Consider the following 21,707-nt stretch of genomic DNA (forward strand, 5'->3'; position numbering starts at 1 on the left):
TTCTGAATCATTGGCTTATTGTATTGGTAAATCTTACTACTCAGGTTATATGACTTTTTCTCCTGAATACTTAATAATAGGCAGAGTAACAATGAAATATCTGAGTATAATCATGTGTCATATGATGATGTTTCCATCAAAAGTACTATTATCTACTGCACATTGATGATTGCAATAAGGGACTTAACATGCTTCCTGTATTTACTATGCTATACTTTCGGTATGTGTGTGTGTGTGTCTTTCCTGGTGCTGCTTGAACTCAGGGCCTGGGCACTGTCCCCTGAACACTTTTGCTCAAAGGGAGTGTTCTACCTTTTGCAACAGCTCCACCTCTGGCCTTGTTTTTTGGTGCTTGATTGGAGATAAGAGTCTCAAACTTTGCTGCCAGGGCTACCTTCAAACCTCTATCCTCAGATTTCAGCCTCCTTAGTAGCTAAGATTACAGGGATGAGCCACTGGTGCCCAGTTTATGTGCTATACCTTTTGTAGTTAGAGAGTGTTCCTTCTACTTAGAAAAACAGCTTTTCCTGTAAAACAGTATGTGATCTGAAGCTAGTAATGGCCCCCTACATTTTATGTTAACTGTGTTACATCACAAGACCACAGTAAGTGACAGACCTATTCAGATATGTGTAACTATCCACTCTGATATTATTAGCACTGATGAAATAGCTAAGTACATATTTCTTAGGACATGGCTTTGTCCTGAGACAAAGAACTTTGTCCCATAAATTGATAATGGGTGTGAATAAGAACTGAGAAAAGCTGCTGATCTTTGTAATTGGCACCCCTAGTTTTTTTCAAGAGGAGCTCTTTGTGGACTAGCACAGTAGGAACGGGGCATGCTGACCTTCCCTATGGACCAGAATAAACTGACAGGGCATCAGTGCATTTCATCATCACAGGTGGCCTCTTAGTAGCAAGTGAACTCTGTGTTCTCCTGTTCATGTTCTCAACTTTCTTACTCTAAAGGGTTGTTTCAATTGAGTAGTTAAGAAAGAATGTCATTTGTTACAAGTCTCAAATGCACTATTCCAATTTAGTTTGCCTGTATTTGGCCTCACACTGCATAATGGATGGATGTACTCAAAATGGCCAAAACCTGAGGAGGCTCAGGACTATTATCTAACTGCTCAGGAGGCAGATATAGGATGATGTTAGTTCAGAGTCAGCCTGAGCAAGAAGTTTGTAAAACCCAGTGTCAACTAATAAAAGGCTGGTATGGTTGTACACACTTGTCCTTCCAGCTATTCTTGGAAGCATCTTGTGACACAAATGATAGAGTGCCTACCTGATTAGTACATTGCCCTGAGTTCAAGCTCCTATACAAAAGAAAAAAACACCCACAACCTAAACCTGAAGCTTGCTTTTATTCTTTTGAGATTCTTTATCTCAAATGGATGAAAGCTTGCAGAGGCCAGCTCTGAATACTCTTATGTAAAGTTTTTGTTTTTTAGCTGACAGGGACACACCTGGGGATGGAACAAGATGAAAATGAGCTTGCTGCAGTTTGATCTGACAGCTGGCTTTGGTACCTCAGGATGCTGTGGGCAGGATTGACAAAGTAGAATATTGGCATCTAGTCTTACCAGCGGGGTCAAGTCTTGGGGAGTGGCATTACACTTAACTGTCATCTGTGAGACATGAAGAGGAATGAATGGTCCCAAGTTGATCTTAAAACAAAGGAGCTATCAATTGAGGCCTCAGACTGAAATTTTTTTTGGTACAAGGAAGAAGTGGTGTTAGTTGGAGCAGAGTTTTGGTCTGTTTCTTGCTTTGCTTAGTTTTGTTTTAAGGAACACTCCATTCATTAGAAAGTACACCATTTTGGGTGATCCTGAAAACTAGAAACTCTTTTAGTGTATTAATTTGTACAGCATGTGAATGAGAAGCTGAGCTGAGCACCAGAGTGTTGAATTGTGGGAACTACATGGGTAGCTGGAGTCCCTATGCAGCTCTATAATTAGGCTTTCACTAGTGGGTGAGATTTGGGTTGGTAGAGATTCTGTGCTAATGGAAAACTTTCTATGAATTTGAACTCTGATCATAAAGTAAGTTTTTGGTGGTATATATAGTACATATGTATACATAGGTATATAAATTGATCTATTTAAATCTGACATATTAGTGCCAGTAAAATCAATTTATAATTTTCCAAAAATAAGCATAGGGTGATTTCTAAAAGTAAAGGGTTGTATTTTTTCATTTCTCTGATTCTAGAGCATTTTCAATCCTAATCTACCTTTGGTGAATATATAAATATATAGAGTATTTAAAAATAAGTATATAAAAATTATTTTATTTCAACTAAATCATCCAGTATTTGTTTTCCTCTATATTCCCACCTCTTCTTTCTTCATCCTGTTGTCCATATTTCCATAACACCCTGATTTTTCTCATTGCTTCAAGACCTGCAGGCCCTCCACACTAACATACAGAAGATGGGCCAGTCCAGACTCCTTCCCTCATAAGCCTACATTCTTATAGAAACCACATGTACTTTTCCTTCCTTCTCTTCCAGCCTAAATTCCTCAGAATTCAGAGAATGGAATCAAATCCAAATACAATTTAGCAAACATCCTGCCTGTCAGTCCAGTTCAACACAGGCACCATGTTTTTGACATCCTAAAAAGAATGTCACTCCCTAACCTAATAACCTCCCTTTGCCCATTTTAATTGAACACTTTGGCCTTTAAGATCACAGCCCATCCCTCTCTGCCTTTCTGGCCTCATCTCATTCTTCTCTTCCTTAAAAACTCCAGGCAAGGACATCTTAGATTTCTGTCACTTTCTCAAGCTACTTTGATTCCCACTTCCCAGTGAGGGGTGCTGCTGCCTTTGTCCAGAATGTTCTCTGCTTCCCACTCTTCCCTGTTCTCACCTTCACTATGACTGACTCCTAGATAGCCTGTCTAGAGGCCTCTCCTGAGACTATAGAGAGGATCAGGGCTGCAGCCTGTGCTCCCACAGACCCTGTGATCTTCCTTCAAACATTGGTGGACACATTTTGTGCCAGTTATTTATCTTCAGTGATTTGTTTAGCTTCTTTTCTTCCACAGAAACACTTAACTCCATAAAAGCAGGATCTGTTTGCTTATCATGGTATCTCTCAGATCCTGGTATGGACTCTGCTCTGAATAACAGGTTCTCAGTACCCTTGATTCAGATATAAGAACTACAGACAGTCAGCACTTCGTGTCTACAGATTCTGCCTCCTTGCAGATTAAAAATATTGAATGGACCCACATTTGTACTGAGCATGTACAGACCACTTTTCTATGTCATCATTCACTACACAATTGAAGCCACTATTTATGTAGCCTTTAAATTGCATTAGGTATTATAAGTAATTTATAAATGAGTTAAAGTATTCAGGAATATGCAAATGCTTCACTATTTTTTTTAACTAAGGGACTTAGTCATCCAGTAATTTTTTCTGTGTCCCTGGGGAATCTTGGAACTCACCTTCCATGAATACACAGAAATGGATAAATGGTCAATTTTGGAATATAGAATAGTAACATAGACTAATACTTTCAGAAAAACTAACAGTACTATTGGTGGAAATTCCTCTAGTTCCTGTTTTAATGGATAAATAATAATCAGGTATAACTGTACTAATAAATAATGTTTTATTTTGTTTTCATACTTGTCCTTAGTCTTGAACTCAGGGCCTGAGCACTGTCCTTGAGCTTTTTTTTAACCAAAGCTAGTGCTTGTACCACTTGAGCCACAGTTCTGCTTCTGGCATTTTGGAGAAAAGAGCCTCACAGATTTTCTTGTCTGGGCTGGCTTCAAATCTTAGTCCTAAGATCTTAGCCTCCTGAGTAGGATTTCAGGTGTGCACTAATAGTGCCTGACATAAATGATATTTTATCATATTTAAAAATTGTTTTTCTTACTTTAAGTTTTATTTTTTATCAATATTGTCTTGGGAAAGTCATTTCATTTTAGCAAATACCAAAGTTCACCTGGACCCCTGAGTTTAATTAACTATAACTCTGAAATTTTTGAAGATGTATTTTGAAAACGTTAAGTATATAGAAGTAGAATAGAATGATGCACATGTAGGTCTCCATAATGCAGTGATCAGCCAGTCTTGTTTCAGGTCTCTTCTCTCCCAAGATCCTCTGCCCATTAGTGGATTAGTGTAAAGCAAATCTGACATTATTTTATTTCATACATAAATAGTTTAGTAAGTTCCTCATAAAGAAAGTGTTATAATACTGATATCATGTCTGAAATGACTAATTCCTTAATATTGGCCAAATATTTAATATTCATTTTTCTGCTGATTAAAAAAACTATATACAAATTAAGATTCAATTTACCTTTCTCTGTTTTTATCTTTTTATTGATCTTCATATGTTTTTATTCAGTTAGATATATCTATTCTGTATGTCTTTTTTTTTTCTTTTTGTGAAAATCCTGGGACTTGAACTCAGGGCCTGGATGTACTGTCTGTCCCTTTGCTTTTCCACTCAAGGCTAGCACTATGCCACTTGAGCCATGGCGCAACTTCTGGCTTTTTGGTGGTTAAATGGAGATAAGAGTCTTGTGGGCTTTCCTGCCTAGGCTGGCTTTGAATATGGTCCACAGATCTCAGCTTCCTAATTATCTAGCATTGCAGGCATGAGCCACTGATACCTACCTCATATATATATATATTTATTTATTTAAAAGTACCCCTAGTCCGATAAACTTTCTGAAATTCTGGATTTTGATGATTTTATCCCTGTAATGTTCCTTTTTTATCCAATTTTTGTGATAAACTTAACTGACAAGCAACTCAAGTGAAAAAGGTCTAAATTATTTTTCCTTTTTCAAGAATAAATCATTTCCCTCAATGATTTGAGATGCTACTTTTACTAAATTTCCATATTAATGCCATTGTTTTAGGTTTTAAGGAAATAAAAAAAACCACTGTAGTTCAGCTCCTAGTTAAGTTAGATAGAATTTAATTGTTTGAATGTTGATTTTGCTTAATTATAACATTTCTTTCTCTCAGATTTGACAAGAGGGAAAATATACATTTGCTGTTTGTTTTTATAATCCCTGAAAATTTTAAAGGTATGTATCTGCTGGATATAGCATTTGTTTTCCTTCAAATAGAAATAATAAGGTCACTATTTAACCCACAGATTCTTAGGTTGTGTTTCAGGATATGGAGCTGATATTACTTTAAGTGAACCACTGACAACGGAAAAAATGAATATTGTGCTAAAATACTGGAGAGCATATTTCACAAATGGTGGTAAGTTAAAATACATTTTTAAAAGATTGAAAATTCTACATAGAATTCTATTTGTACATTCTACATTTGTACATTTTAAAAATGTACTTCCCAGTAAATACCTTTATTTTCTCAGGTTTAACTGTTTCCTGTGTACTGTAATGAATAGGTAGTCTTTTTAGCTATATTCAAGAAAAAATAAGTTTAATAAAGAGAAAAATAGATGACATCTTTAGAGGTTTACAATGTGTTACATAATACAGTGTGTGATAGGCACATAGCTTTTGTTGTTTTGTTTTCCTTTGTTGCAGCAAAATAGTTTCATTTTATTGTGAACTGACTACCATTATTTCTTATTCACATAAAATGAAATTATTTATACTGTGTTTTTAAATGAATATCTAAAAACCAAGGCACTAACCTGGAATTGAATACTTGCTTTATTGCAAAATAGTTGTACATAAGTTGCCTCTTGTGATGAAGAATGATTATCCTTTCTCTTTTAGATTCTTAGAGAATTAGTGTCAACACTTCAATTAGTGTCAACACGCCACATTGCTAATCTCTTTATCTATTGTATTATGTGTATTACTAACATCACTTTGATTAAATTAACCCTTCTTGTCAAAGAACAGATTCCATGTCTGAAATTAAAGTACTACAGAAATTAATATTGTTCAGTGACTTTGGTTGTTGTAGAACTAAGATGAGATCAAGTGAGGAGATGTTGGTCTGGGGTACAAAGTTTGATCTGTTTTTAAAAAGATGAGTAAATTCTGGAGATGTATAGCTTGATGACCACAGTTAACAGTACTGTATTGAATACTTAAATTTTGCTAACTAGGTGAATCTTAAGTGTTCCTATCACATGTATGAGAAGAAAATGAGTAATTACATTACCTGTCAAAGGTAAAGCAATTAACTTGATTGAAGTTATTCATACTATCTGTTTACATCACCTTCTGATGTCCACCCTAAATGTATTGTGAATCTTAATTTAATTGTTAATTATGCTTCTGCAAGGCTGTAAACATTTTTTTGTACTGTTACTGAACCTTAAACTCAGGGCCTTGAGCTCTCACTTGCGTTTTCCACTCAAGGCTGGTACTCTATACCACTTGAGCCACAAATCCACGTCTTCTATTTTTTTAGTAGTTAATTGGATCTAAGAATCTCTTGGACTTTCCCACCCAGGCTGGCTTTGAACGGCTTTGAACCATGACCCTCAGATCTCAGCCTCCTGAGTAGCTAAGATTACAGGGGTGAGCCACCAGTATCTGGCTAGAAACATTTTTTTTTTTTTGCTTTTACATTTTTAAATTGTTATTGTAAAGGTAATGCACAGAAGGGTTACAGTTACGTAAGCCAGGGAATGAGTACATTTCCTTCTTAAAAAATTAAAACTTTTAAATTAAAATTGAGATGGTAGGTTTTCTTAAAATTGACCTGAAAACACTTTCAGGATTATTATGTATAAATGTCTTTTCTAGATGAAACAAGATTCAACCCACCTGCCTTTTAAAATGTTGTCTTTAAATATTCAGATTAGTGAGTGTGCTTTGTAGACCCCTTGGCTCCTGGCCCTGGAGTTTCTCACTGTATGTGGCTAGGCATGGTGGCCAAGTTCTCTTTTTGCAGGCTTTCCTTATCTGGTTCTCAGTGAAAATAGAGCAGCTACTTATTACCTGCTGGCCTCCTACTATTGGTCATGACCATGTTTGCTTCCAGTTGTCTCATCTTTACTCCCAGGATGAACAGCTGCAAATTTTTTTTTCCAGAGGCCATATTTTGACAATGCAGCTGCTTAATGAAGACTCATGCATATTTTCTGTCTTGACATGTACCTATAAATAGGACTTTGATAAGTAAACTCAGTTGAATGTTTTAAGCACACCTGTCACTAAGCTCCTAGAATGTGATTGTAAAGAAGATACCCTAGGATAAAAATTACATAGTGTTCTAGTTCTACTTTCTAACCTGACTGGTTTTATGCTTCACCAACTAAAATCTATGAATTGCCTTCCATTAAAAATACTGATTTGTAAAATCATTATTAGTGATTTTGGAATTAAAATGGGTCTCTTTTAAAAGGTTCAGTGAAGAATGAAAATGCTCTGAGGACTGGAGAACGTACATTTTCCTTGCAGAGCTGCAGCAGTAAACACCTGGAATATTTTTCTGCCAATCTATTTGCTCGGTTAGTTTTTGTTGTACTTTTTTGTATTTGCAATTTTTATGGTCTGCATTTCACTAAAAAGATCTCTGGAGGACAGGTAGCTTGTGATGCTCTCTTAAATACTGAGGTTGATTCAAAAATAAATGTTCTTTTGTAGAAGGATGACAGATTTTCTGTGTTTTAAGACTACATATATTAGCTGGGCACTGATGGATTATGTCTGTAATGCTATTTACTCAGGAGTCCGAGATCTGAAAGTGAAAATGGCCTGGTGGTATTAGTATGCTTTCACATCATCACAAAGTCAAAATGTTGGAATTGGAGCCATAGTCAGTTGGATATTGTCTTAGTTTGGGATAATTGTAATGAATGAAGTTAGAAATTTTCATTTTGATTATATCTGTTATATTGTATCAGTGCATTTTAGGACTTGGGTCAATCATTGATTTTGTGATGATTTTAATTCATTCTTTTGAAATTTTGAATGAAAATATGCCTACCTTAAACATAAAATTTGAAGCAAAAGACTTAGAGAATCACCATTTGATTAGTGAACTGGTGCTTGTTGTTTAATATTGCCTGACAATTTTTGCTTTTAATGTGTGGTATGATTTTCTCTTATTTCTAGCACAAAATCTGTAAGACATGACATTAGACTTGAATTAAATGCCTCATTGTCAGATTTTGAGAACAGCAAAAAGGTTTTTCTTCATTCAAGCAAAGAGAAGATGAGAAGGTAAATACTGATGCGGCCCTTTAAAAATTTTTTTAAATTATTATAAAAATGATATACAAGTCTTTCCATTTCCTTATGAGTGGTACAGTATCCTTTGTAATGGAAGAATAGAATTCCATTGTGTATATGTACCACATTTTCTTGATCCATTTTTCTACTGAGGGGCATCTGAATTGATTCCAAATCTAGGCTATGGTAAACAATGCTGGGATGAGTATAGTTGTGCTGGTAGCTCCAGTTTGGTGTTTGTGTTCTTTTGAATAATGCTTGAGTGTGGCCTTGTTTGTGGTCTATTGAATAAATGCCCAGCATTGGAATAGCTGGGTCATAGGGAAGCTCCATGTTTAGTCTTTTGAGGAACCTTCATACTGCTTTCCAGAGTGCTTGAATAAGTTTACATTCCCACCAACAGTGTAGTAGAATTCCCTTTTGATCACATCCCTGCCAGCATCTGTTAATAGTTTTTTTGCTAATGGCCGTTTTAACTGGTATAAGGCGGAATAGCAATGTTGTTTTGATGTGCATTTCTATTATGGCCAGAGATGTTGAACATTTCTTCATGTATCTATTGGCCATTCTTACTTCCTCTGGGAAGTCTCTTAAGTCTTTAGCCCATTTATTAAGTGGGTTGTTGTTTCTTTGAGGGCTGTTTGTGGGGTGGCGGGTGTTAGTAGATTGTATGCCATCCCTCATTTAAATGTACTTATAAATCTACAAGTAAACACATTGGATGGTAAAAGACAAAAAAAATTACACTTAGACATGTTAAATTATATAGGACTCTAAACATATGCACAGTGAGGCAAAAGTTTATTCTTAGAAGAGAATCACAAAGACCCAATAGCTATGTGCATATAATCATATAAAGTGATGTTTATTGCAATGAACTCCAAGAAATAAAAATGAGGGTTTTCTTGTTTTTTTTTTTTTCTGTTTTGATTTCTGTACCTTTTGTCTTATATGTAAGTTTATCTGTTTTGGGAAGGGTAAGGAAGAATGTAGAATGATGGGTCAAAGGGTGAACAAATGCAGCAGTGATATTCACTAGATACTGTGTTGAAAATGAACTATACAACTTATGGAGGGGGTGGGTTGGGAGGGAAAATCTTGGAGAAAATAAGGGAAGAGATGACACTGTTAAAAAAGAAACATACTCATTGGCTTATGTAAGTGTAACCCCTGAGTGCATTAACTTTACAATGACAATAGAAATGATGATGTACAGAGAGGGGTTATAGTTTACATAAGTCAGGTAAAGAGTACATTTCATTTTGGATAGTGTCACCCCTTTGCTTCCTTGATACAGCAGTTTTTGAGCTTTCTCATTTGTAGGGAGAAGTACTTTCATGGATTCGTAGCTTTTCTCTCTCTCTCTCTCTCTCTCTCTCTCTCTCTCTATATATATATATATATATATATATATATATATATATATTTTTTTTTTGCCAGTCCTGGGGCTTGGACTCAGGGCCTGAGCACTGTCCCTGGCTTCTTTTTGCTCAAGGCTAGCACTCTGACACTTGAGCCACAGCGCCACTTCTGGCCATTTTCTGTATATGTGGTGCTGGGGAATCAAACCCAGGGCCTCATGTATATGAGACAGGCACTCTTGCCACTAGGCCATATCCCCAGCCCTTTTCTCAATATTTTTAAAAGTCAAAATGAAACCGGAAAATCTGGCAACTAAGTAAGTGTCACTCAGTCATTTAGTCATTGAAGAAATATCTTGGCATATACTATATGCCACAACATGATTGTAAAACTGAGATGTAAAAAAAAATTCCTCCCTTCAAAGGGGGTCTCTGTCTAGTGCTCAGACTTATAAATAGGCTATTATACAAAGTGACATTTCAATAAAAATCATGATAGAGACAGATTATGCATACTCAGAGTTATCTGAGACAGGAGGGAGCAAGGTTCTTTGAAGGGATAGTTAAGATGAGCATACAAGGAAAGTCACTATGTATTTGATTCAGAAGCTGGGAAAAGGGGTCAGGAAAGAGAGATTGGGAGTAAGATTGAAGGGATGTGTTTGTTCACAGTGCACTGTGGGCATGTATGAAAATATCACAAACCATTCTCAGATTACAGATGTGAGGAATAGCAGAAATAGGCTGGTATTATGAAAGAGTCCAGTGACTTCATGGAATTGCAGGTATTGTGTTGGCTGTCAGGACTCTAGTGATAGAAGGCAAGAGAAGGTGTTAGAAGCTAGTAGGTAAGAGTTAGAACTGTTGTGCCATGGTATTTGAATGGCACCCTGGACTCTTGCCCAACCATTGAAAAGGGTTTTAGCAAAGGAATAACACTCTAACTAGTGGGAATTGAGTTCAGAGACTAGAGGAAGCCTGTGATAAGTAAGTAAGGAGGAGCAGTACCCTGATCAGTGGTATTAGAAATAGCATAGGGACAACCAAGGCTATGAAAGTGAAATTCACTGCTAGGGAGGTGGGAAAGGGAGGGAACAGAGGGTTGAATAAGAAAGTACTAGAGGGGCTGAATATGATCAAAGCACATTATGCATATATGGAAACCTTTATGATGAAACCCTTTATAAAGTACAATTTAACATATTCCAATTAAAAAGCCTTACTATCTCTGGGAGAAAGAAAGGGGAGAGGGAGGGAGAAAAGCCAGTTTTAGGTATTTAAATTGGTAGACTCAATATGACTGTGGCTGAAGGAAGAGTCCAGTGAGCTTCTGGTAGTGTACTGGGAGGTCTAATAGATTGGCAGTCTAAAGGGTGGAAGATGAACATTTTAGTTATTGAGTTTGAATGCTGGCAGAGTTCGGTGGAATAAGAAATTGCCACTTTGGCATTATCTAAGCTGGAAACATGGGGTGAAAGGTGTCAGAGCATAGCATCTATTGAAGCAGTGGATGACTGTAATGAGGGGAGAGACAGTAGAGAAGAGAACCTTGGGACAATCTCAATATTTAAGGTACAGGCATCAGGGAAGATGCTGGGAAGAAGGAAAAGTCATGATGGTGATAAGAAGAAAATCAAGTGCAAGCAGCATGGAGAGCTGCAGGGGAGTAGGTTCCTCAGGAGTACTGTGATATGATTACATTATGATATTTGGAATATAATATATAGTCTACATTATGGTATTATAGTATTATTCCAGAGTATTATAGTTGACTATTTGTATTTAGTAAAACTTAAATGTTACTAATCTCATCAAAGACTATTTATTTTCCTTACATGGTTAGGAAAGAAGCCTCGTGGCAGAAAGATAAGAAGTGAAAGATGAGAAAAATAAATAAGTGAAAGGAAGGAGAGAGTAGAGGTGTGAGGTGTATTTCAAAGTGAAATGAGAGATTTTGATGACACTGGGCCAGATTTCAATGTGTTAGTGTATATTACAAATGAAAACATGGAGGAAGAGCAAGAAGTCTTGAGGTTGATTATACTCTGGTTGCATCCATTTTCCTCTCATATTTTTTATCGATTGGTGTTTTGTGCAGGGTTCAGCTAGGAAGTTATGCCTATAAGACATTAAAAGGCCTTTTGGTAGTTTTTGGCTTTGGCTATCCAAGTGAGGAGGGTACAAGACAACACATCACATGTCTAGAAGCTATGTAGGGGTGATGGGAAGACTAATCTTCACTCTTGTGATTATACCTTTTAAACAGTGTTAATGGGTTACTTGCTGTCCCTTTCCCTTCCTCCTCCTTCTACTATACTAGTCAGCTGTGTTACACATGGTTTATCTTTTGTTGTTTTGCTTTGAAACAGCTTAGCATAACACAGTTACACTATGCTAGAGATATTAAGCATGTGGCCAAAAGTTTTGAATATTTGTAGTTGCAATTTTTTAAACTACTGTACTATCCCTATTTTTATTTATTAGAATAGGTTTATTAAAAAGTTAGTTTAGGGCTTTCCATGGAAGATGTGGAGGAGCAGCAGATCCCTAGCTAAGCTCCCTCAGAGATCCCAGTTTTACTACTCCAGAGAAACTTTTACTCCTAGAAAGACAGCACAATTAAGTTCTAACAGTATAGGGATTCTGGCCAGAAAGGAAAAATCAAGTCTGCTTGCCTGAAAACACAGATTTGAGCTCCGGGCCGTGTCCCGCCTTCTTGCCAGTGCCGGTGCAGCGCCCGGCACTACGTACCTACAGCATACAGAAGCTACCAGGAAGAAACCCTCCAGATGACGGCAGACAGATGCGGATCTCAGGCTGAGCACAGACAGATGGAAATTCCAGAGAAAGTGTGAGTACCCTATGAAAGACATTCTCACTTGCGCCCACAGAGCAGCATTTGGAAGGTAGCCCCTCCCCCACCACCAGAGCAAAGTGCCATCCTTGACTCCGGCATAGACCAGGCCAGAGCAGAGTGGAAATAAAGCAGGCCAGGGGAAAGCGAGGACGAAGGGGCCATCTTTGAAAAGAGCAAGAGCAACTGAATAGTGAGAGCCAGCTCAGCCCAGGAGAAGGTCTCCCCACCAAGGTGGGAGGACCTTTCCCTGGGGCTGCGGCTCACAGACTCTGGTAAACTCTGCCAGAGGTGCCCCCTGCTGACTCCCCAGCAGCCTGAATTTCTAAACTCAAAACTGAAAGCAGCAGCAAGCAGCTACTGGCAGCACGGAGCAAACAGATGGAGAGAGGCTACAGTTCCCAAGACTGATCAATGTCCCCTTCACAGAGGGCGCCCAACTCCTACCAGCAAACTGAGGTAAATCACACAGCCAGCTCCGCCCAGGAGAAGGTCTCCCCACCCTGGTGGGACATACTTCCCCATGGCCAGAGGCTTTCAACCAAGTAAACCAAGCCAGAGGAGCCCCACCCTGCTAATTGATTCCTCAGCATAGCCAGAGGCAGAAGTTAAAAGCAGCAACCCCACCACAGACCTGAGCCCCAGTTCCTGAAACTATTCAACATCCCCCAACTACAGAAGACACCCAACTCCTACCTGCAGGCTGTGTGAACCATAGAGCTTTAGGATTTAACTAATCGGGGAGAAGGGTCAGAACAGATCCATCCCCTGCAAGCTGAAAGCAAATCAAACCAGCCAAGCAGCAGGAAAGCAGACTGTAGACCATCACAAGGAAACCAGAGGCTGGAAAGAGCCCACCCAAACAAGGAAAACTCCCTTTCGCTTTGTATGTTTGTCTGTTCTTGTTGTTCTTATCCATTTTTAATATTTTTGTTTTTGTGTTTTTCTTTGTTTCTCTTTTCACATTTTTTCTTTAAAATTACTTTCCTTTGACTAATACCTTTGCTCTTTTTTGTTGACTCTCCAGTGTATATCATTTTAATATTGCTCTTTTTTCCGATTCTACTCTTTTCCACCTTTCCACTTCACTGAAACTAAACCAAAATCATCATCCCCCATTCCTTTTACTACATTTTCTTCACTACTCCTTACCCTCCTAAATTTACTTCCAGGACCTCCAGACTCTATTAACCTCTGGTTATTGGCAGACTAGAGGGTATCCTTGTTCAATCTGAGTGAGTCAAAGGGGTTCATAGAGAAATCCCACCAGTCCAAAAAGAACCAAACGTAAGAACAAACTTGCTCATGGTTATAAATGTAAATAAGTAGCTAATGAATACAGGCCTCAGGGTTGGTTGTTAGATTAAAATTGTATTCAGCGGGGACACCAAATCTGCTTTTATATATAAAAAAGAGAGGGAAGGTATCTGTATATGATTATGAACCTCTAAGATTTATACAACAGGGCTTGGTAAGGTTTGCTTTGGGTCTTAAACATTGCTCACAGGTGATTGTAGATTGGCATTTCCAATCCAAATGGGCAGAAGAAGCACCAGAAAGATGGTAGGCCAGGGAATCTCATCTCCCACTCAGAATAAGCAGGAAACAGAGAAGTCAATCAAAGACCCAGAGGAGAACCTTCAAAATGCTCTACAAAGTCTGCTGATAAAAAATGATAAATGAAAAGTTTGATTCTCTTCAGACAAGTATTCTAGAGCGTGAGGAGGTGCGCCAAAGATTAATACATGAGCATGATGAATCCACCCATAAATTAATAGAGGATTTCATGGCTTCCACAAATACAAAGAGAAATGAACTCCAACAGAAGGGAAAAAGTCCTATGAAAAGATACCTACCCAGCTAAAAGATTCGAGAGACAGCACTCAGAACCAAATTAGTGAAATAAAGAAGTCCATACAGGACCTAAGGGAAAATTACAGCAAAGACGTGGAAGCCTTCAAGAAAGACTAGTCAGAAGGAAGGGAGATATGAAATCAAGTAGCTAGCCGGCAGAGCAGACTAGATGAAGCAGAGGATTGAATCTCAGGAACTGAAGATTCCCTAGACTTTATGGAAAAAGAACAAAAAATAATTATAAAAAACCCACCCAATAAGGAAAACATTGCTTCAGGAGCTCCAAGATACAATCAGGAAGCCCAATTTAGGGCTACTAGTTATTGAGGAAAACCTAGAGAAAAAAGTTAATGGAATAGGCAATATGTTCAACAGAATAATAGCAGAGAACTTCCTAAATATCCAGAAGGATAGGCCTATCTAGATACAAGAAGCATTTAGAACCCCAGACAGACCAGACCAGAATAGAACATCCCAATGACACAGGATCCATAGAGACCAAGGAAAGAATCCATAAAGCTGTTAGGGAGAAAAAAAAAAATCACATATAAAAAAAAAAAACTACTCAGAATGACTCCAGGTTTCTCAACAGAGACCATGAAAGCAAGGAGAACCTGTTATGAGGTATGCCACTCCCTAAAGAAAAATAACTACCAACCAAGAATACTGTAACCAGCTAAACTCTCATTCCTAGCCGAAGGTCAAATAAAAGTCTTCCACAATAAGGAGAAATATATCTCCACCAAACAAGCATTACAGAAAATCCTCAAGGATGTCCTACACATAGAAAATAATCAGGACCACAATACAGACAGAGAAATGAACCCTAAATAGAAAACCAGGATATTAGAACAAGAATTGGGAAGACACAGCCTTTAAAAAGATAGCTATAATGAAAGGAACAAACAATCCTCTCTCAATCATGTCAATATTAATGGACTTAATTCTCCAATTAAACGACATAGGCTCATAAGTTGGATCAAAAAATCAAGAGCCAACATTCTGCTGCCTCCAAGAGACACATTTACCCAGCAGAAGCAAACATTTTCTAAAAGTGAAAGGCTGGAATAAAATCTACCAAGCAAATGGCCCCCATAAGCAGGCTGGAGTTGCAATCCTAGTATCAGATAAAATTGACTTCAATTAAAAAACAGTAAGAAGAGATAAAGAAGGTTACTACATACTAATAAACGGATCTCTCCTACAGGAGGAGATAACCATCCTAAATATCTACACCCCAAATACATGAGCACCTAACTTCATCAAACAAATGTTACTGACTCTAAAAACACTCATAGATCCAAACACATTGATAGTTGGAGATTTTAACACTCTATCACCTCTGGACAGATCAACACGCCAAAAACTGAGCGAAGAAACCTCAGAACTAAAGAACTGCATAGACCAAATAGACTTAACCGACATTTACAGAATATTCCATCCAGCAACACCAGAACATGCATTCTTTTCAGCAGTACATGGACATTCTCCATCCTAGGACACAAATCAAATCTGTACAAATTCAGAAGTATCAAAATCATTCCCTGCATTCTCTCAGACCACAATGGAATAAATTTAGAGCTCAACTCAAACAGCCACTACAGAAAATCCCATGGGGACTAAACATGGTTCTGAACCTCCAGTGGGTCATTGAAGAAATTAGAACAGAAATTCAAATGTTTGTGGAATTAAACCAAGATGAGCACACTAAGTACCAGCTCCTTTGGGACATGGCAAGGGAAGTACTCAGAGGAAAATTTATATCTCTGAGTGCCTACATCAACAACTTGAGAAACATCACTTCAACAGCTTAAGGAAGTACCTTAAGTTCCTAGAAAGGGAACAACAACGCAAGCCAGTAGACAGAAGCAAATAATTAAAATTAAATCATAATTAAGCGACTTAGGTAAAAAAAAATAGAATCAACAAAACTAAGAGTTGGTTCTTTGAAAAAGTTAACAAGATATACCCCTAGCAAATCTGACCAAAAAACAAAGACAGCACACCCAAATAAACAAGATCAGAGATGAAACAGGTAACATCACCACAGAAACAACCAAGATTCATAACACAATAAGGGAATATTTTGTAAACCTTTATGCCGATAAATTTGAGAACCTGGAAGAAATGGATGAATTCCTAGCAAAAATTGATATGCCCAAACTTAACCATGAAGATTTAAACCTTCTGAACAGACCTATATCCAGCATTGAACTAGAAACTGCAATAAGAGATCTCCCATCCAAGGAAAGCCCAGGTCAATTCACAGAAGAATTCTACAAGGCCTTCAAAACAGAACTCATACCAATATTTCTCAAACTCTTCGGTGAAATTGAAAGTGAAAGTTTGCTACCAAACACAGTCTATGATGCCAGTATAACATTTATCCCAAAACCAGGCAGGGACTCATCAAGGAAAGAGAACTATAGACCCATTTCCTTGATCAATATTGATGCAAAAATTCTCAACAAAATTCTGGCCAATCAGCTTCAACAGGCCATCAAAAAAATCATACACTGTGAACAAACTGCATTCATTCCCTGTATGCAGAGCTGGTTCAATATATGCGAGTCAATCAATGTAATCCACCACATCAACCAGCACAAGGTCAAGAATCACAAGGTTATTTCACTAGATGCGGGAAAAGCATTTGATAAAATCCAGCACGCATTTATGATAAAAACTTTGGAGAAACTAGGATTCCAGGGAACATTCCTGAATATAATTAAGGCTATTTTTGACAAACCCACAGCGAACATTACTCTTAATGGGGAAAAGTTAAAGCCATTTCCTCTAAAATCAGGAGCAAGACAAGGTTGTCCACTTTCTCCTCTCCTCTTCAACATAGTACTAGAATTCCCAGTCAGAGCAATAAGGCAAGAAGAAGACATAAAGGAGATCCAAATAGGAAAATATGAAGTTAAACACTCTTTGCTGATGACATGATCCTGTATCTAAAGAACCTTACAGACTCCACTCCTAAGTTACTTGAGCTGATCCAAAACTTTGGCAAAGTAGCAGGATATAAAATAAACCCTCAAAAATCAATGGCTTTTCTATATGCTAATGACCCAAAGACTGAGGCTGAAATCAGGAAAGCAATTCCTTTTGCAATACCCTCAAAAAGCATAAAATACCCAGGAATAACCTTAACCAAGGAATGAAAGACCTTTATGATGAGAACTTTAAAAACCTGGTAAAAGAAATTAAGGTATAACTAAGGAACTAAGGAAATGGAAAAACCTCCCATGCTCCTGGATTGGGAGGATTAACATTGTCAAAACGGCAATGTTGCCAAAGGCTATCCACAAATTCAATGCAATACCCTTTAATATCCCAACACCATTCTTTAATGAAATAGAAGAAGTAATCCAGAAATTCATATGGAACAATAAAAGACCATGAATAGCAAAAACAATCCTAAGTAGAAAGAACAGTGCAGGAGAAATTACAATACCAAACTTTAAGCTGTATTACAAAGCTATAGTAATAAAAACAGCTTGGTATTGGCACAAGAACAGGCCTGAGGACCAGTGGAACAGAACTGAAGACCCAGAAATGAGCCTGCAGAACTATGCTTACTTAATCTTTGATAAAGGAGATAAAAAATAGGATGGAAGAAAGACAGCCTCTTCAACAAATGGTGCTGGCAAAACTGGTTCAACACCTGCAACAAATTAAAACTAGATCCTTACATATCACCCTGCACCAAAATCAATTCCAAATGGATCAAAGACCTTGAAGTAAAATCAGATACCCTGAAACCAGTACAAGAAGGAATAGGAGAAACACTTGGGCTCTTTGGCATCAGATGAAACTTCTTTAATAAATGCCCAGGAATGCAACAAATCAAAGAAAGGTTGGACTAATTGGACTGCCATCAAATACTTCTGCAGGGCAAAGGACATAGCTTGCAAGATAAACAGAAAGTCCACAGATTGGGAGAAGATCTTTACAGGCTATACAGAGGACAAAGGCCTGATATCTAAAATATACGCAGAACTAAAAAAATTAAATTCTTCCAAAACAAAGAATCAACAGTCCCCTCAACAAGCAGGCTAAAGACCTAAAAAGAGACTTCTCTGAAGAGGAGAAGTGCCAAGGGACACATGAACAAGTGCTCTATATCACTGGACATAAAAGAAATGCAAATCAAAACAACACTGAGATTCCACCTCATCCCAGTAATCATGTCCATTATCAGGAAAACAAACAATAACAAATGCTGGAGGGGATGTGGCCAATTGGAACCCTACTATATTGTTGGTGGGAATGTAAACTGGTTAAGCCACTCTAGAAAGCAGTATGGAGATTCCTCAGAAGGCTAAACATAGAGCTCCCCTATGACCCAGTAGCCCCACTTTTGGGCATCTACTCAAAAGACTACAAACAAGAATACACTAAAGCTACCAGCACAACAATGTTCATTGCAGCATAATTTGTCATTGCTAAAATATGGAACCAACCCAGATGCTCCTCAGTATATGAGTGGATCAGGAAAGTATGGTACATACACACAATGGAATTTTATGCATCTATCAGAAAGAATGACATTGCCCCATTCATAAGGAAATGGAAGGACTTGGAAAAAAATCAAACTAAGTGAAGTGAGCCAGACCCAAAGAAACATGGACTCTATGGTTTCCCTCATGGGGAATAATTAGTACATGCTTACACTAGTCATAGCAGAGGATCACAATAGCCCAATAGCTATGCCCTTTATGAACATATAAGATGAAATGAACATATAAGTGAAATGAACTCCATGTTATGGAAATGAGTGCTATATCACTGTTGTAATTATTTTCAACATGCCATGTGAAAACATAGCTTTTTTTGTTGTTGTTCCTCTTGTATCCACTTGGTGTGGTTGTACCCTCGCTATCACTGTATCTCATCTGAGTACCCTGGATACTGTATATACCTGTATTAGAACTAGGGAAGGGAAAGGGATTATCAAAATGAAGAGATAAAGGATAAAAAGACAACTCCAAAAGCAATACTTATAGAACCATTTGGTGTAAACCAACTGAACAACTCATGGGAGGGGGAAGGGGAGGGAGGAGGGGGGAGAATGAGGGAGGAGGTAACAGGTTGAACAAGAAATGTACCCACTCTCTTATGTATGAAACTGTAACCCCTCTGTACTTCACTTTGACAATAAATAAATAAATATTCATAAAAAGTTAGCTTAGAAATTCTAATATTCTTGGTGAAGTTTTAACAGGAGTTTTAGGCTATAGGCCCAAGTGCAGGACTTTGGATTTAAACCCAAATACCAACCCCACCCCCCCAAAAAAGAAAGGCATAATAAACAAGAGTGAGCAACAGGGTGGGGTGGGGTGGGGGTGAAGGGCAGAGAAATGATATTTAATTAATTTGTCATATTTGTGCAATTGGAAGAATCAAAGTAAGTAGTTAAGCTGATATTTGGTGTAGAGATATGACCTTTAGGCTTAAAGAATTGAGGCAAGGGGTGGAAGTTCGGTATAATTATTAAACAGGTATAGTGTGGACTCTTGATCATTATCTCCATCCTGGTTCTGAAAGGGCTCCAGAGGAGTTGTTATCCTTGCCATCGTTTGCCATTTGGTCAGAATAAGTAAATCAGTGTGGCAAGGGTGATTTGTCTTGCTCTGTCATACAGAGGTTCTGCTATTTCTTTACAGGTAATCTTTTTTTCCTTCTTTCCTGTTCTTTTAGTAACAATTCCAAAGTGAGGGGATGTCTCAGACTAAGGAATACAGTTCAGAAATGAAGACAGGGGTGTCAAGTTTCTGTCCTGTTCTTTGTTAATTAATGAAATCAAAGAGTCAATTTTCAGTAAAGCAACTTCTAAGGACCTGTTAGAAAATCTCCTTCGTGATACATGTGTAATACAACAGCATGTTTTTATCTTGACGGTGTGTGCTTTTCCAAGTGATTCCATCATGTTTTCTGTGCATCTGACTCTTGTAAATGATGGTTTAGTAATTTTCAGTATGTCTATTTACTTGGAAAGAAGTACTAGCGAACTTTGTCATAGTCTCCTACAAATGAAGGCTTTTAAGGATTGGTTGGGTCTTGGAGGTTCTAAGAGGGTAGAACAAGGGATTCACAGAGCTTTGGAAGCTGTTAACCAAATTTCCTTCCTGTCAGTTCTTGTTAGCTTGAGACACATTTGTAAAGAGCAGAGACCCAAGGGCTTAGTGTGCACTGAGAACTTCAGCCCAGATTGCCTTCAGCCTTGCAAAATCACTTTTAACTGGCAAAGAATAAAATGAGATTGGTATGTACCTGATTGGTTGGAGTAGGTTCATATTCACGTAGACTTCTTGTGCAGATGACAAAGTCGCAACATACTTTGATCATTGTTACTGGTTGAAAACTGAAGCCCATTATCATTATTATTATTATTTTTTTTGGCCAGTCCTGGGGCTTAGACTCAGGGCCTGAGCACTGTCCCTGGCTTCTTTTTGCTCAAGGCTAGCACTCTGCCACTTGAGCCACAGCGCCACTTCTGGCCATTTTCTGTATATGTGGTGCTGGGGAATCGAACCCAGGGCCTCATGTATACAAGACAAGCACTCTTGCCACTAGGCCATACCCCCAGCCCCATTATCATTATTTTTAGTGCCAATATTCTTAAAAAAGTTTCACTAATTTTTTACTTCTATTCTTCCACATATGTGTATGTATAGAGATGTACATATATGGTGTGTATAGATGAAATCTACATATATTATGCATATAGGTATATCTGTATATCTGTATATGTATATAGATTCCATATATAGATTGTGTATATAATGTATATTAAAAAGTGATTTCTTTTTTAATGCTGTTACATGTATTTGAACTCAGATCCTCACACTTGCTCATCTGTTGCTCACCTACTGGAACCTTGCCACCTGCTCTTTTTTGCTTTAGATATTTCTCAAGTAGGGTGTCAAGTTTTTGCCCTGTGTTATACATCTACAGACTGCACCCCTCCTACATATACCTCCCACATAGCTGGAATAATGGGTGTGAACCACTACATCCAGCTTATTGATTGAGATGGGGTCTCTTTACTTTTTTCCAGTGCTATCAAAAACCCAACTTCTCCAGGCTTTCCATCCCAAAGTATCACTGTTTCTTTGACTTTTCATATAATGTTTAAAATAATCCTTTCAATTTATTGATTAGAATCGTTTTCAGTAGATCCATTTGAGGAAGAATTGATGCTGAATGATACTGATAATTCTAAGAACTTTTAATTCATCATTATTTTGTAGCTTATTAGGTTTATTTCTGAACATTTTGTGAGGTTTTAATAATGCTGTCGGAACACTCCTGTTTATAATTTGTTAATTTACTCAAATTTTCACTAATAACATGAAGAATAAATTTATTTTGTTTTAGCCTATCCTAGTATCCTGTGACTTCATTGTATCTTCTTATCATTTCTAGTAATTTTGGTAGATATCTTAGAATATTTTATATACACAATTATATCATTTGTG

At 37.6% G+C, this 21,707-nt stretch overlaps 1 protein-coding gene across 1 annotated transcript in view; it reads left to right on the top strand.

Moving 5' to 3' along the window:
* Sohlh2 (spermatogenesis and oogenesis specific basic helix-loop-helix 2) overlaps nt 1-21,707 on the top strand; it is a 45,957-nt gene that overhangs the window by 14,597 nt on the left and 9,653 nt on the right. The window contains exons 4-7 of the mRNA XM_048340600.1: nt 5,009-5,070; nt 5,150-5,254; nt 7,331-7,430; nt 8,038-8,145. Coding sequence (XP_048196557.1) covers nt 5,009-5,070; nt 5,150-5,254; nt 7,331-7,430; nt 8,038-8,145 — 375 coding nt within the window. The remainder of the gene's footprint in view (nt 1-5,008; nt 5,071-5,149; nt 5,255-7,330; nt 7,431-8,037; nt 8,146-21,707) is intronic.

The sequence above is a fragment of the Perognathus longimembris genome, chromosome 3 (assembly GCF_023159225.1).
Source record: "Perognathus longimembris pacificus isolate PPM17 chromosome 3, ASM2315922v1, whole genome shotgun sequence".
NCBI classification, from domain to species: domain Eukaryota; kingdom Metazoa; phylum Chordata; class Mammalia; order Rodentia; family Heteromyidae; genus Perognathus; species Perognathus longimembris.